The 12,510-nt window shown below is 39.6% G+C and overlaps 1 protein-coding gene across 3 annotated transcripts in view; it reads left to right on the top strand.

Annotated features, from left to right (window-relative positions):
• Nucleotides 1–12,510, top strand: part of RP1 (RP1 axonemal microtubule associated) — a 452,067-nt gene that overhangs the window by 164,277 nt on the left and 275,280 nt on the right. For all 3 annotated transcript variants that reach the window (XM_075584311.1, XM_075584310.1, XM_075584309.1), the window contains one exon: nt 8,953–9,085. In XM_075584311.1, coding sequence (XP_075440426.1) covers nt 8,953–9,085 — 133 coding nt within the window. The remainder of the gene's footprint in view (nt 1–8,952; nt 9,086–12,510) is intronic.

The raw sequence follows: 12,510 nt of genomic DNA, 5'->3' as shown, positions 1-12,510 counted from the left end.
TCCCATCCCAACATCCCTTCTGGAGTATCAGCCGTAGATGAATGCATTTCTTCCCTCCAAACCGCATGGTCCAGGATTCAGTCTACCCTTCTCAACTGCTCCCACAGATCGAAAATACAGGCCGATCGTCGTCGTCGTCGTCGTTCGGCACCCAGTTACAAACCAGGGGATTTGGTATGGCTCTCCTCTAAGAATATCCACCTCAAGGTACCATCTCCTAAACTGGCACCTAAGTTCCTGGGTCCCTTCCCTATTTGCGAACAAATCAATCCCGTGGCATACCGGCTCCAACTACCACCCAGTATGAAGATTCCCAATGTCTTTCATGTGTCCCTCTTAAAACCATTTATCTCCAGTCACTTCTTTCCGGATCAGACTCGTAAACCGGATCCCATTACTGTACAAAATAACGAGGAATATGGAGTTCACTCTCTTTTGGATTCGCGCCTATCCAGGGGTCAGCTCCAGTTCTTGGTGCAGTGGAAGGGCTTTGGCCCTGAAGAGAGATCCTGGGTACCTTCAAAGGACATTCATGCCCCGGCCCTTCTTAAGTCCTTCAGGAAAAAGTTTCCAGAGAAACCGTTCTTGGATCGTCCTGAGGCCGTTCCTGAAGAGGGGGGTACTGTCAGGAATCAGCGTTCTCCACGCTCCCCACACAAAGCACCCCCTTCCCGCAGGGAGTCCCTGGACACACAAAACAAACCTGCCTTACCGGCCTCCATGGCTCCTCGCCTCTGCCGCCGTATCACTCCCCTCGGCGATTCCTCTGCTCAGCGCCGGGCACGCCCACGCCCTCCTGCGCACACACCTGCACGCACACCTGCACCATCCACTGGCTCGGTTCACGCGCGTACACGAGTTACAGAGCACGCTCAGTCTGCACACTCTTCTTCCCGTCCCCGGACCTCAGGCTCCGCCCCCGCACACTGCACGGGCATACTCAGGTTACCAACAAGACTCACCTGGCCTGTTATGCCTGCACCAATCTGCAGTGTCTCCCTGTAGCTCTTCCTGTCCCGTCTCCGTTCCTAATTGGACCTTCCTGCTTTATCTAGCTCCTCTCTGCTCTCAGTCTTTGCTCGACATAGTCTCTGTATGGAAGTACTTCTGGATTCTCTCAGTGTTTTTACAGGTTCTGACGCGGCTTGTACGACTACCCCCTCTGGCTCTCGGCACTCCTTGGACAACACTCACTCTGGTAACCCCTTGAACACGGCTTGGACAACAACCTATCTCCACTCTCCACTCCCTGACTTCGGCGAGGCATCCTTCACTCTTCTACACCTGGCCTGGCAACGCTTCATACCACACTCCGGACATGCTCCCTTTGCTGCGGGTGCGTGTATTACCACTTCCCCCTTCAGCTCAGGGGACGGGTCTGGTCTGCGGGCAGCACCGGCGTAACACTGTCCTCACTTGGACAAGTCCAGTGCCAAGGCTTGTCCCCATGTTGAGATGGCAGACACCCAGGGGTACAGCCACACTATTTGCTTTGATACAGTCTCCCCTGCATTCTAACAGCACACAATAGCCCCTAACACAATCCTTCTGTATTCCTCCCCTGGATGGAATATAACTGGTCAGGTTATTGACCAGTAATGCCCTGTTCTTCTGGGTTTATTGCTTAAATATATATTACACATAAACAAGAATAGGCTATATTGCACATTAAACTATATGTTTCTTTAATAAAAATGTAAAACACTTTATAAAACAATAATAATATACATTGCTTACTGGGGCTCAGTATGAGTCCCAATAACATTTCTGGGCCCAGTTTGGCTTCTGAAGAGTTCATGTAGAAATAAAAGTTTCTGCTTGCTGTATTAATTCTTAAAAAGAAGTGTTATCCAATTGGACTGTGAGAGATGAAGGTGCAGGATTATGAAGGTGCAGGATTTCCAAGTACTGTAACTAACTAGCTAAATAAACTCATGTAGAACTTCTTCTGTGGACAAGTCCTGGTGACACCTCCAGGTACAGTACATGGAATCCAGGTGGAGATAGCTCCAGAAGTCAGCATAAGAGTCTAGTCTTTGGTAATTACAGAAAACAAAACTACTACACAACAGAAAAATACCGAAATAAAATATAAAAAACGTAAATTAGAATGGCGCTGCTCTTCATGTCTTGCAGTCTTCAGGGGTACCTTTAGCTTTCAAGCTGTCCTGCGTAAAATCTCACAACCTGGACAGATTTAACAGTGCAAAGTTTAATAGGAAAGAAACCGTCAACCTATTTCCCTAATGGGAGATCTTCCCATAGAAAAGGATAGATTGTTCTACAGGTAGTCCTCAATATCCAATGTTTCACTCTACAACGAATGGCATATCTAACGCTTTACAATGCAACCCTAAGGGCCGTTTTTCGACGCCTGAATGCATTATCCAACGCTCACTGCCACTGATTAACATGGGACTCACTTTACAACGGTTTCACTATCCAACGCTACTTCCAGAACAGATTCCGTTGGATAACCGAGGACTGTCTGTACCTCCAGTTTACCTGGTCTGCATACACAGGGCTGTATTGTATTGCAGCAACACAACATCCAGAGACAATCCAGGACTCAGGACTGCACAGGAGTCTCTGATGTTGCAGGCCCCACAGACATTTCTTCAGACTGACCCACTTCATACCTCAAATATTCATAACTGATTGGCTAGGAAAAGGTCAGGGTTATATAACTAATGATTTGCAACGTGTCATCCCATGTAAAGGTACATTACATATTTATTATTCTTTACAGGTTTTATAAGAAGCAACTTGAAGTAATACAGTATACAGGCATAAACTGGATTAGTATCAATACAGTATTTTTCGAGGTACCCTGAGACCTCTTTGCAGGGTTGCCACCTCTCCGGGTTTGACCCGGAGACTCCAGGTTTCGGAAACTTACCTCCAGGCTACGGGTTTAGCTTGTCATTCTCCGGGTGGCGGCTGGGTGCGGCGTGCTGCGGCAACATCTCCGGCATTCTCCTGCAATTCCCCCTCCAACTGCAGTGAACATGGCTGCCCGTGTCAAAAGACGCCACGTTGCCATGACAATAGGACTTTACGTGGCGTCATGACACTACGCAGTGTCACGTTACCATGGCAACGTGATGTTGCGTTGCGCCATGACGTCACATAGTGTCTCATTGTCATGGCAACGTGGCGGCAGCCATTTTCACTGCAGTTGGAGGGGGACTTGCAGCAGGACGCCGCAAGGCGCTGCCACACAACCACGCCACACCAAGTAAGGACATTTTTTTTTTTACATTTTCTTCGGGTTTGCCTTCAGTCGAAAGTGGTAATCCTGCCTCTATGTCACAGGGTCTTTTACAGTACTCAGTAATAGGTACAATAAAAAGAGCAGGCGGAGCTTAGTCCCGTTTTGGTGCTACCTAGCTACTGTAAACTCGTTTACATAAACACTGATACAATCCATGAGTCTCATAAGCAAGCAATGATCTTTATAGGAGGCAAACACTATGCAGGTCCTTAAAGGGACTCTTTAAAAGATCTGTGACAATAATACTAACTATAACCTTCCCAGAGTAGCTGGACCAGTTTAGCACTACCCACAAATACTAGATTTCATTAATAAATCCTATAGAACAGAGGTTCCCAGTGCAGGTTTTAAGGGTATGCTCTCATTAGCAGAGGAGACCCAATTATTTTCACCGAACCACCTGTGCTCAAGCAGGGGTATACTTAAAGCCTGCACTGTTAGTGGTCCTTGAGGACTGGAGTTTGAGTTGGGAACCTCTGCTGTAGAGGGGGTTACATTGCAAAGGTCAATAAATGGGAAGGCAGGATGCTACAGGCTAGTGATTTAGGCATTAGAAATAGGAGTAAATCAATACCAATCTATAAATGAAACGTTGGTATACAACCATGACGGAGGTGCTAGCGGTATCTTAGGCAGCACAAATTCACTAGAGGGAGATCATGTCAAATTGAAGCAGCACTGAATTATTTAGTCTATTTAACACTGTGAAAAGGATGTATCAACGTTTTCCTGCTACTGTATGGATAAGAAGTGCAGTGATTCACTGTGTGCTCATTTGCATGTCATAACCCAGAATTCCTTGCAGCAGTGGAGGCATTGTATGCTAATAGATAAGGGGGGAAGACAGGATTGCACACCTGTCTGAGACATGAAAATGTTCCCACAAGTTGTATTTATTTATCTCCTATTGCAAAAACCTGGGTAAAGTTTTTATAATTTTTCATTGTCCAGAACTGAATTTAACCTTTGTACAGTTCAAAGATGTATTAGCCATTTAGCCTGAAGAAGAAACCTATGATGTTTAGAAAGCTCTAAAGATTATAATTTTGTCTGTGAAGAACTAATGTTGGTCCGCTAAAAGCTATCACAACCTACACCAATTAACCTTTGTACAGCAAGGATATAATACCCATGAGTGTGTTAACATGTCTTCCACAGCTCCACAAACCTATAACATTTAATGATGAGATACTAAACCTAACTGATTTGAGCCCAAGGAGGTATTCTATAAAATGTTTAATGTCACAAAAATAAATTACAGAGGACAGTAATAAGGCATTTTACACCCCAATGCATTGCGTATAGTGCTTACTGACAACCTCTGTGGGGCAAGTACAGGTAGTTATATAATAATATTTTAATTACAGTAGCAAGACCAACAATTCAAGTTTGCTTCATTGCCTGCTTAATTGTATTTGATGTATGCTTGATTAAAATGACTAGGTATATTCTGTTTCCTGTACAGGCAACGAAAAAATATCACTTTAACCTTAAGTAGACTCTTTGATGGCTTTGTTTTTTTTTTTAAACTCGGTATCTGTGTTACTCTGTCTGTTACAAAGAAGTGCATGTATCTATCCGTGAAAAAAAGAGCAGATATTTAGATTTTATTGTACACCTCAATATTCTTTATAGTTGTGTTTGTTATTGTTGATAGCAGGGGTGCCAGGTTCGTGATCTTACTTTCTGTTATGAGCAAAACATTTGCGTATACAAAATCCTTTAATCTACATTTATCCCAGTTTTTTAATATAAAATTCATATGATGGCCATTTTCCTTGAATATATGCAGTTTCTCAAAATTATCAACTGATTAATATAATTAATTTCATATAGCTACAATATTTATCATTTAAGCCATATAACCCATGTACAAAGAACAGTAATTCAACCCGTTACACTCCATTTTTATCGAAGCTACCAATTCACCTCATTTGTTGCACAGGACAGTTAGAGAATGAGCTATCCATATTTAGATATATAAAGATGAAACAATGTTTATTTTAGTATCAGTTTATGACAATTTACAGCGTGTTATCAAACTTTTGTACAGCACATGCATCAGACCTGGTGGATTTAAAGGACGCAACGAGAGTGGGATATCACATCATTTACAAATCACAGATGGGAGACATTCTATTGTAATCGTGCTCAGGATAATTCCTGCGCAAATTTCTCTAAACACCAGTCTCCTACTCGTTTAATAACGCAAGCGGTGAACCTTCTTACACGATGCAAATGAATGGAACAGGAAATTGCCACTATTAGCCTCCAATTATATCATCTGTAAATTCTTAAAACAAACATTGGCTAAAATATTCAATTTGATCGAACAATCATTTTATGAGGTTTAAAGAATGGTTTCAATTGTTCTTCAATAACCTGTCATTAGTACTAAAAGAAAACGAGTGCCATACTGATTTCAATAACTGACCACAAGGTGTCTCTGGTGTTAGTAAATAGACCGAAAAAAATATTGTAGCCGTATTGTAAAAATAAGGAAAATAGGTAGTGTGATACCTTTCATTTGACCAGCAATAGTTTACAGTGTACAAGCTTTCAAACATCACAGGGTTCTTCTTCAGGTTTGGCAGCTGTACGAGTCTAGTAAAGTCTCAGCAAATAAGACTGTCAGCGAGCAGATGAGATCATCTGCTTTGAGTCCTCTTTGTCACCCATTACTGTGAACTAATTTGCATGTCTACCCAGAATCCCTGGCTGCAGTGGAAGCATTGTATGCGAGGATATAATGGTGAAAAGCAGGATTGCAGGCCTGTATGTGAATGTGAATGTGCTCACAAATGGTATTTGTATTTGCTGTACTCTACGGTGGAGTGTTGTTTTCACTTTTTTTTTTACTTACCATCAATGTGTTCGTGTCTGATAAAAAAGCAACACAGCCATAGGTTTTCTATGTGTTATTTTGTACAAATGGACACACAGTAAAACATTTTATAAGTCAACTTCAAAAGATAAGAGGAATATTGTTACAGGTGACTGTTTAGATTTACTTTATATAGAGAACGTTTAAGTTTCACAGCTCACTCCAACCATCAAAAATGATATGTATAATTATTTATTTTATAGAACCCATAAAATAAGCCTGTACAAACAGGAGTGACTCCAGCAAGTAGGGAAATTAAAATAATTATGTTAGTGCAAGTATTATTTTGTACATTTTTAGGACGTTCCTTGAATGAGGGAAGCGAACAAGATAGCCATTAAATATAACAAATGCATATATTTGAGTATCTCTCTCTCCCAACACATAAACCATGATTTATCTTTAGCAAATACAAATGAAAACAGTGACAATTCACATATGAATGTATATGTTTATTTATACGGGGCCACCAATGTACTGTACGCAGCACTTTACAGAAGGATAATACAGACAGTACAGTGAGATAATATACAAAGTTTTACAAGTGTGGTAAACAAGCCATTAAACAATAGGAATTAGGGGGTCTTCTGCCCTATAGAGATAATTATCTGTTCTTTAAGGATGGTAGACATACAGTATATGATGTACTTAAGGTCATACTGTATAAGGTGGATAAATTTGATGAGAGGTACGTGTCATCTCTCGTTACACCTTTACTAGCCTCTTACGCTTAAGCCAAGTTTGTGTAATTGTTGACTTTTTGCATCTACAGCTTTCTCCCATATTAAACCTCTCTCACTAATCCCCCCTTATCTATGAAACGCTCTCCCACTCAATATTCTTCAAGCACCTTCACTTTCTGCATGCAAGGCCCAGCTAAAAATTAACCTCTTAAAAGAAGCATCTTATTACATTATGTACGTCTCTTCCATGAACTCCAGGTGCCCTTGACCTCCCTGTCTGCATATTTAACAATGCACTTACAGTCCTACTGTGTCGGTAAACCTCCCACCATAACACTTAGATTGTAAGCTCTTTTTATTGCAATTTTATGTAGGGTACTGCGTACACTTTTGACGCTGTATAAATAAAATGATACATACCTACATGCATTATAATAGGTATCAGGTAAATTAGATAGTGGTGCTGTGCCAGAAGATAACCTACTGCTCAATCAATTGAACGGGCAACAAGGTGTCTGCTGGCACTAGAAGGTGTCTTATGGCAGAGCCTCTTTTAATAAATATGGTACTAAATGATTTATTTGCAAGGAGCTCTTAATCCTGTCGTTCTCTCCTAAACACCTGGGGCTATAGATACATTATTCGGTGGGAGACATGAAAATGTGTGTGTGAGAATAAAGACCTCAAGGAATTGACATGTTGGGGTTTAAATATGGACATTTGCAGGAGTAGACATGAGAAAGCATTAGACATGTGGATTTACTAGGAATGTCACTGGTATACAACTTACTATTTCGAGATATTATCTATTGTTTGAGCACATAGCGACAACACTGCACTAGGTGCTGGAACAACAAGCTTTGCTGAGAATATGGGAGCACTGGTGTGCAAGGATAAAGGAAGGAAGTAGTCAAAAATGTCCAAATTAGAAGTCAGCTGTGATCAGACATAAATGCTGCATAAACAGAATGAATAGCTGCTACTGTAGTTATAAACTTGACTTCTAAAAGCTCAGACTTATTAAAAAAAAAAAGAATAAATATAACTAAGGCAAGAAAGGTTTATTCCAATAGTCAAATCAATTAATACCCTTATTCTGATATTTTGCTCATCCCGTGACTTTCATCAGGGCTTTAAACATTGTTGGTCCCACGTATATGAAATACATTTTTGGTTAGGTATTTGACTGCTGGAGTTCTTGTCCTGCTACAATTTGCCTGAAATGTGTGGTTTCATCTCCGCATGGTCCCCAGTGACACACAACATGTTACTCTGTGTGCGCAACACATTCATGTTTTTTTTCCAAAATATTAAGAGCACAGCCAGAAACTCTTACAAAAGCTACTATCTTCTGTGAGTCATCTTCAGGTGTTCCTCTGGTGGCTCTTGGTATATTGCAGATCCCTAGGAATTCTGTTTTTTTTTGGATCAATGGGTGGATGGGCCTATTAAAGGATTTGCGCCTTGCTTGTTTCACCATCTGCTCATTTCGAGTTTGAGAGGCGTAGGCCATAATCAAACTTAAATAATGATGAAGGAGCATATCTTGGGAGTTAGATATGTTGGAAAGTAAATAACCCTGCATTTTGGTAGATAGATCAAAAGAGTAGCGTGGGTTGATGTGAAATATGGTGTTAACAGAGTAAACCATTAACTGGAACATAAGTTGCAGTGCTACCCTTTGCATGCTTCTAATTGCATGCAATTTCGTTCATACAAGTATAAGGCAATAACTGCATGCTGCATTTCTTTTGTGTCATAGAATTTGTCATGTTTAAGTAAGGGCTATCACCATTTTAGTCATAATTGGGTTAGCATTGAGCTGCAGTAGCATAAACGGAATGAGGAGAGTAAGGTATACGCATAAAGCATAAGGGCAATGCATGCTAACACCTCTCAGGGGTTGTATGGTAAAGGAAATTAATAATGCCTATAAATAGTTTTTCACCTTGCTTGTATGTAAAATTACCAATAACTATTCTCCTCAGTTATTTTTTTACCCAACCTGTCAATGTGACCCGTCTTATGATTTATTTTTGAATATCATCAGAGCGCGAGAATCACAAACTTTTGTTCGGAAATACTGTATAGCCCTTTCATCTGTTTTCCAGATAATCCTACAGAAAATGAAGAATGGAGAAACATTTTATTTTGAAGCTAACAGGTGGTTGTCAAGAAGTCGAGGAGACTGTGACATTGTGTGTGAGCTTCCTGTTGTACAAAATGGTAACGCTGTTTATCCAGGTAGGAACTAGAGATTCTCATACTACACTATTGTTTTGTAATGAATGATTACATGTAAGCGCTCCTTAAGCCCCCAATATCTAAGAAATGATCAGGGTCTCTCCACTGAATTCTTATCATAAGATGTTTCTTTCCCTGCTTCAATCAGAATTGGTTAATCCAGTGCTGTTGTGGACCAAGACTTTCTCCTGTGCACTTTTGTTTCAATCACTTAAGACTGTATAGAGATTCATAGTGCCCACGTTGTTCTCTTTTATACTGTGCATAACTCCAAAATAAATATAGTGTACATTTCTGTTTTCTTACGGAATATACATTTTTATATACATGTTAAAAAGTTTAGGTACCATTAACTTTAACTTCCAACCTATTCTTCATTATGAGCTCCATTTGAAGGTCGTTAGACTTTACGCTACAAAACTGCAGTCAAATTATATTTCCCCTATTTAGAGAAAACATAACACACTGAAAAATATACAATGTAGTTTCTCTTTTTCCTCCACTATTTATTTTTCCTATGACTTGTAGTAACCAAGGAGGGGGAGGGAGTGGGTGGTAGGATACCTTTTATTGGACCAACAAGTAGTTGATATGTTACAAGCTTTCAAACCTCTCCGGGTCCTTACTCGGGTATGGCAGAAATACAGAAACACAATTATTATATACAGTGTTTGCAAGAGGGATATCTGGTTGTAATCGATGTAGAGAGGGAGTGGGAAAAAAGATAAGGTAGAAACTGGCAGCCTGGTGTGCAAATAAACAGTAGAGACATTCAAGGCTTTTCGCTATTGAAATACAAAAGCGGCCGAGACAGTAAGGAAAAAGTATGAAACCACCTCCACCCTCTCCCTCCTTTGTTACTACATGGAAGGAAGGACCAACACGGCTACCCACCCTTCTTTGCTTCCTATGATTGCTCTCTCTTCCTGTACTAACCTTACTATTTCTCTTCTCTTTCACTTTTTGAGGTTTATACTCAAAATGGCCAGAGCCCTTTAAGCCTGTAACTTAAATAGCCAATGAAATGCAATAATGGCTATTCTATTGTGAATACACTTTCTTCACTCTCTTTCATCATCTCACTCCTATGATTTATACTTTTCCTTAATATTGTGCTTCCCAACTTTCATTCTGTTTGTGAATATCATCTATTTTACTGTTATTTCCCCCTATAATCTCCATTGTATGGTATCTTTCTTACATCATTACCTGCCTCTTTGTGCATCGCTGAGGACAGGAGCTCAGGTTTTATGCTCTGGAGTGAGTGGTATAAATTCAGAATGTATCATTATAAAATAGCCAATCCCACGTGTGAAGTTTGTATTAGGGTGATACATACTACTACCACCACTTTATAAATCATTACTATTTGTTTTATTAACAAAACCCCATTTCCACTTGCTTTTTTTTTTAATGTGTACTCTTTCTTTTAAAGACCAATTGTTATCTTACTCTGTCCTAATAATAATAATAATAATTACATTGCAATATATTCAGTTTTTGCTTTGCCTGCATTCAGTAATGTCAAGAAATGTCAAGCATTTGTAAGGTTATAAAGGAACCCATTTGTGCATACTACATATATAGGGTATTTTGGATTGCACCAATTACATGTATGTTGGGTTCCAGTTTAAATGAAAAATGCTTAAAAAAGTTTAGTACCCTGAGATGATCTGTGATCAGGAAATCTGGGGTTTCAGTCACTTCTCAATGATATATCTTCAGGATAATTTTAAGGACACCTCAGTTACAGTACACAGTGCATAGTTACATACTAGATTAAGTTGAAAAAAGACATATGCCCGTCAAGTTCAACCTATGCTAAATTTAGATGACAGATATTTTATCTTATATTTGTACTTACAGTATATTGATTCAGTGGAAGGCAAACAAAAAACCCCTCTAAAATATAATTTAATGATATGTCATAAGGGATCAAATAAATTCCTTCCTGACTCCAAATATTGGCAATCAGATTACGCCCTGGATCAACATCCTTCCCATGTTTACTTATTTCGTATATCCCTGTATACCTTTCCTTTCTAAAAAGGTGTCCAGGCTTTTTTTTAACATATCTATTGTATCTGCCATCACAGTCTCCATGGGTAATGAATTCCACATTTTAACTGCCCTTACTGTAAAGAAGCCTTTCTTGTGTTGCTGGTGAAGTCTCATTTCCTCCAACCTTAAGGGATGGCCCTGAGTCCTTTGTACTGCCCGTGGGATGAATAGTTATTTTGAAAACTCCTTATATTGTTCCCAAATATATTTGTATATAGTTATCATATCCCCTCTTAGACACCTCTTTTCTAATGTAAATACATCTAATTTAGCTAGCCTCTCCTCATAAATCAGATTATCCATCCCCTTTATTCATTTGGTGGCTCTTCTCTGCACTCTCTCTAGTTCCATAATGTATTTTTTAAGGAGTGGTGCCCATACTGCACACCATATTCAATGTGTGGTCTTAATAATGCTTATAAACGGGCATAATTATGTTTAATTCCCTTCCATCCATTGCCCGTTTAATGCAAAATAAGATCTTGTTTACTTTTGCAGCTACTGCATGACTTTGGGCACTATTGCTAAACCTGTAGTCTACAAGCACTCCTAAATCCTTCTCCATCAAGGATTCTTTTAATTTATCCCAATTTCATTTGTAAGTCGCCTTTTTATTCTGTTTCCCAAATGTATAACCTTACATGTATCTGTATTAAACCTCATCTGCGATCAACCAACACAGATTTCCAGTCTATCCAAGTCCTTCTGGAGAGAAATTACATCCTGCTCTGATTCTTCAAACTCACAGCATTTAGTATCATCAGCAAAGATGGAGACTTTGCTCTCTATGCCAACCTCAAGGTCATTAATAAACAAGTTAAAAAGCAGGGGTCCCAGTACCAATCCCTGATGTACTCCACTCACAACTTTTTCCCAACCTGAAAAAGTTCCATTTATTAAAATTCTCTGTTCTCTATCCTTAATCCAGTTTTCAATTCAGGTGCATATATTTTAACTAAGTCCAATTTGCTTTATTTTGTACACTAACCTCTTGTGTGGAAAACACATAAAAAGCCTTTGCAAAATCTAAGTAGACCACATCAACTGCATTACCCTGGTCTAAATTCCAACTTACCTCCTCAAAGAAACGAAAAAGGTTAGATTGCCAACACCTACCCTTCATAAATCCATGCTGACTATTGCTAATAATTTTGTTTTCCATTAGGTATTCCTGAATATTATCCCATACTAACCTTCAAGTAGCTTCCCCACTATTGATATCAGGCTTACTGGTCTGTAATTCCCTGGTTGTGATCTAGCCCCCTTCGTAAATATAGGCACCACGTCTAAGGTACTTAAATAACTTTTTAGGGCTGATCTTACTTTCTATTTCAATCCTTTTTTCATTATCCATTTTTGCTAAT

The sequence above is a fragment of the Ascaphus truei genome, chromosome 2 (genome assembly GCF_040206685.1).
Source record: "Ascaphus truei isolate aAscTru1 chromosome 2, aAscTru1.hap1, whole genome shotgun sequence".
In the NCBI taxonomy this organism is placed as follows: Eukaryota; Metazoa; Chordata; class Amphibia; order Anura; family Ascaphidae; genus Ascaphus; species Ascaphus truei.
This window is presented reverse-complemented; position numbering and strand designations above follow the sequence as displayed.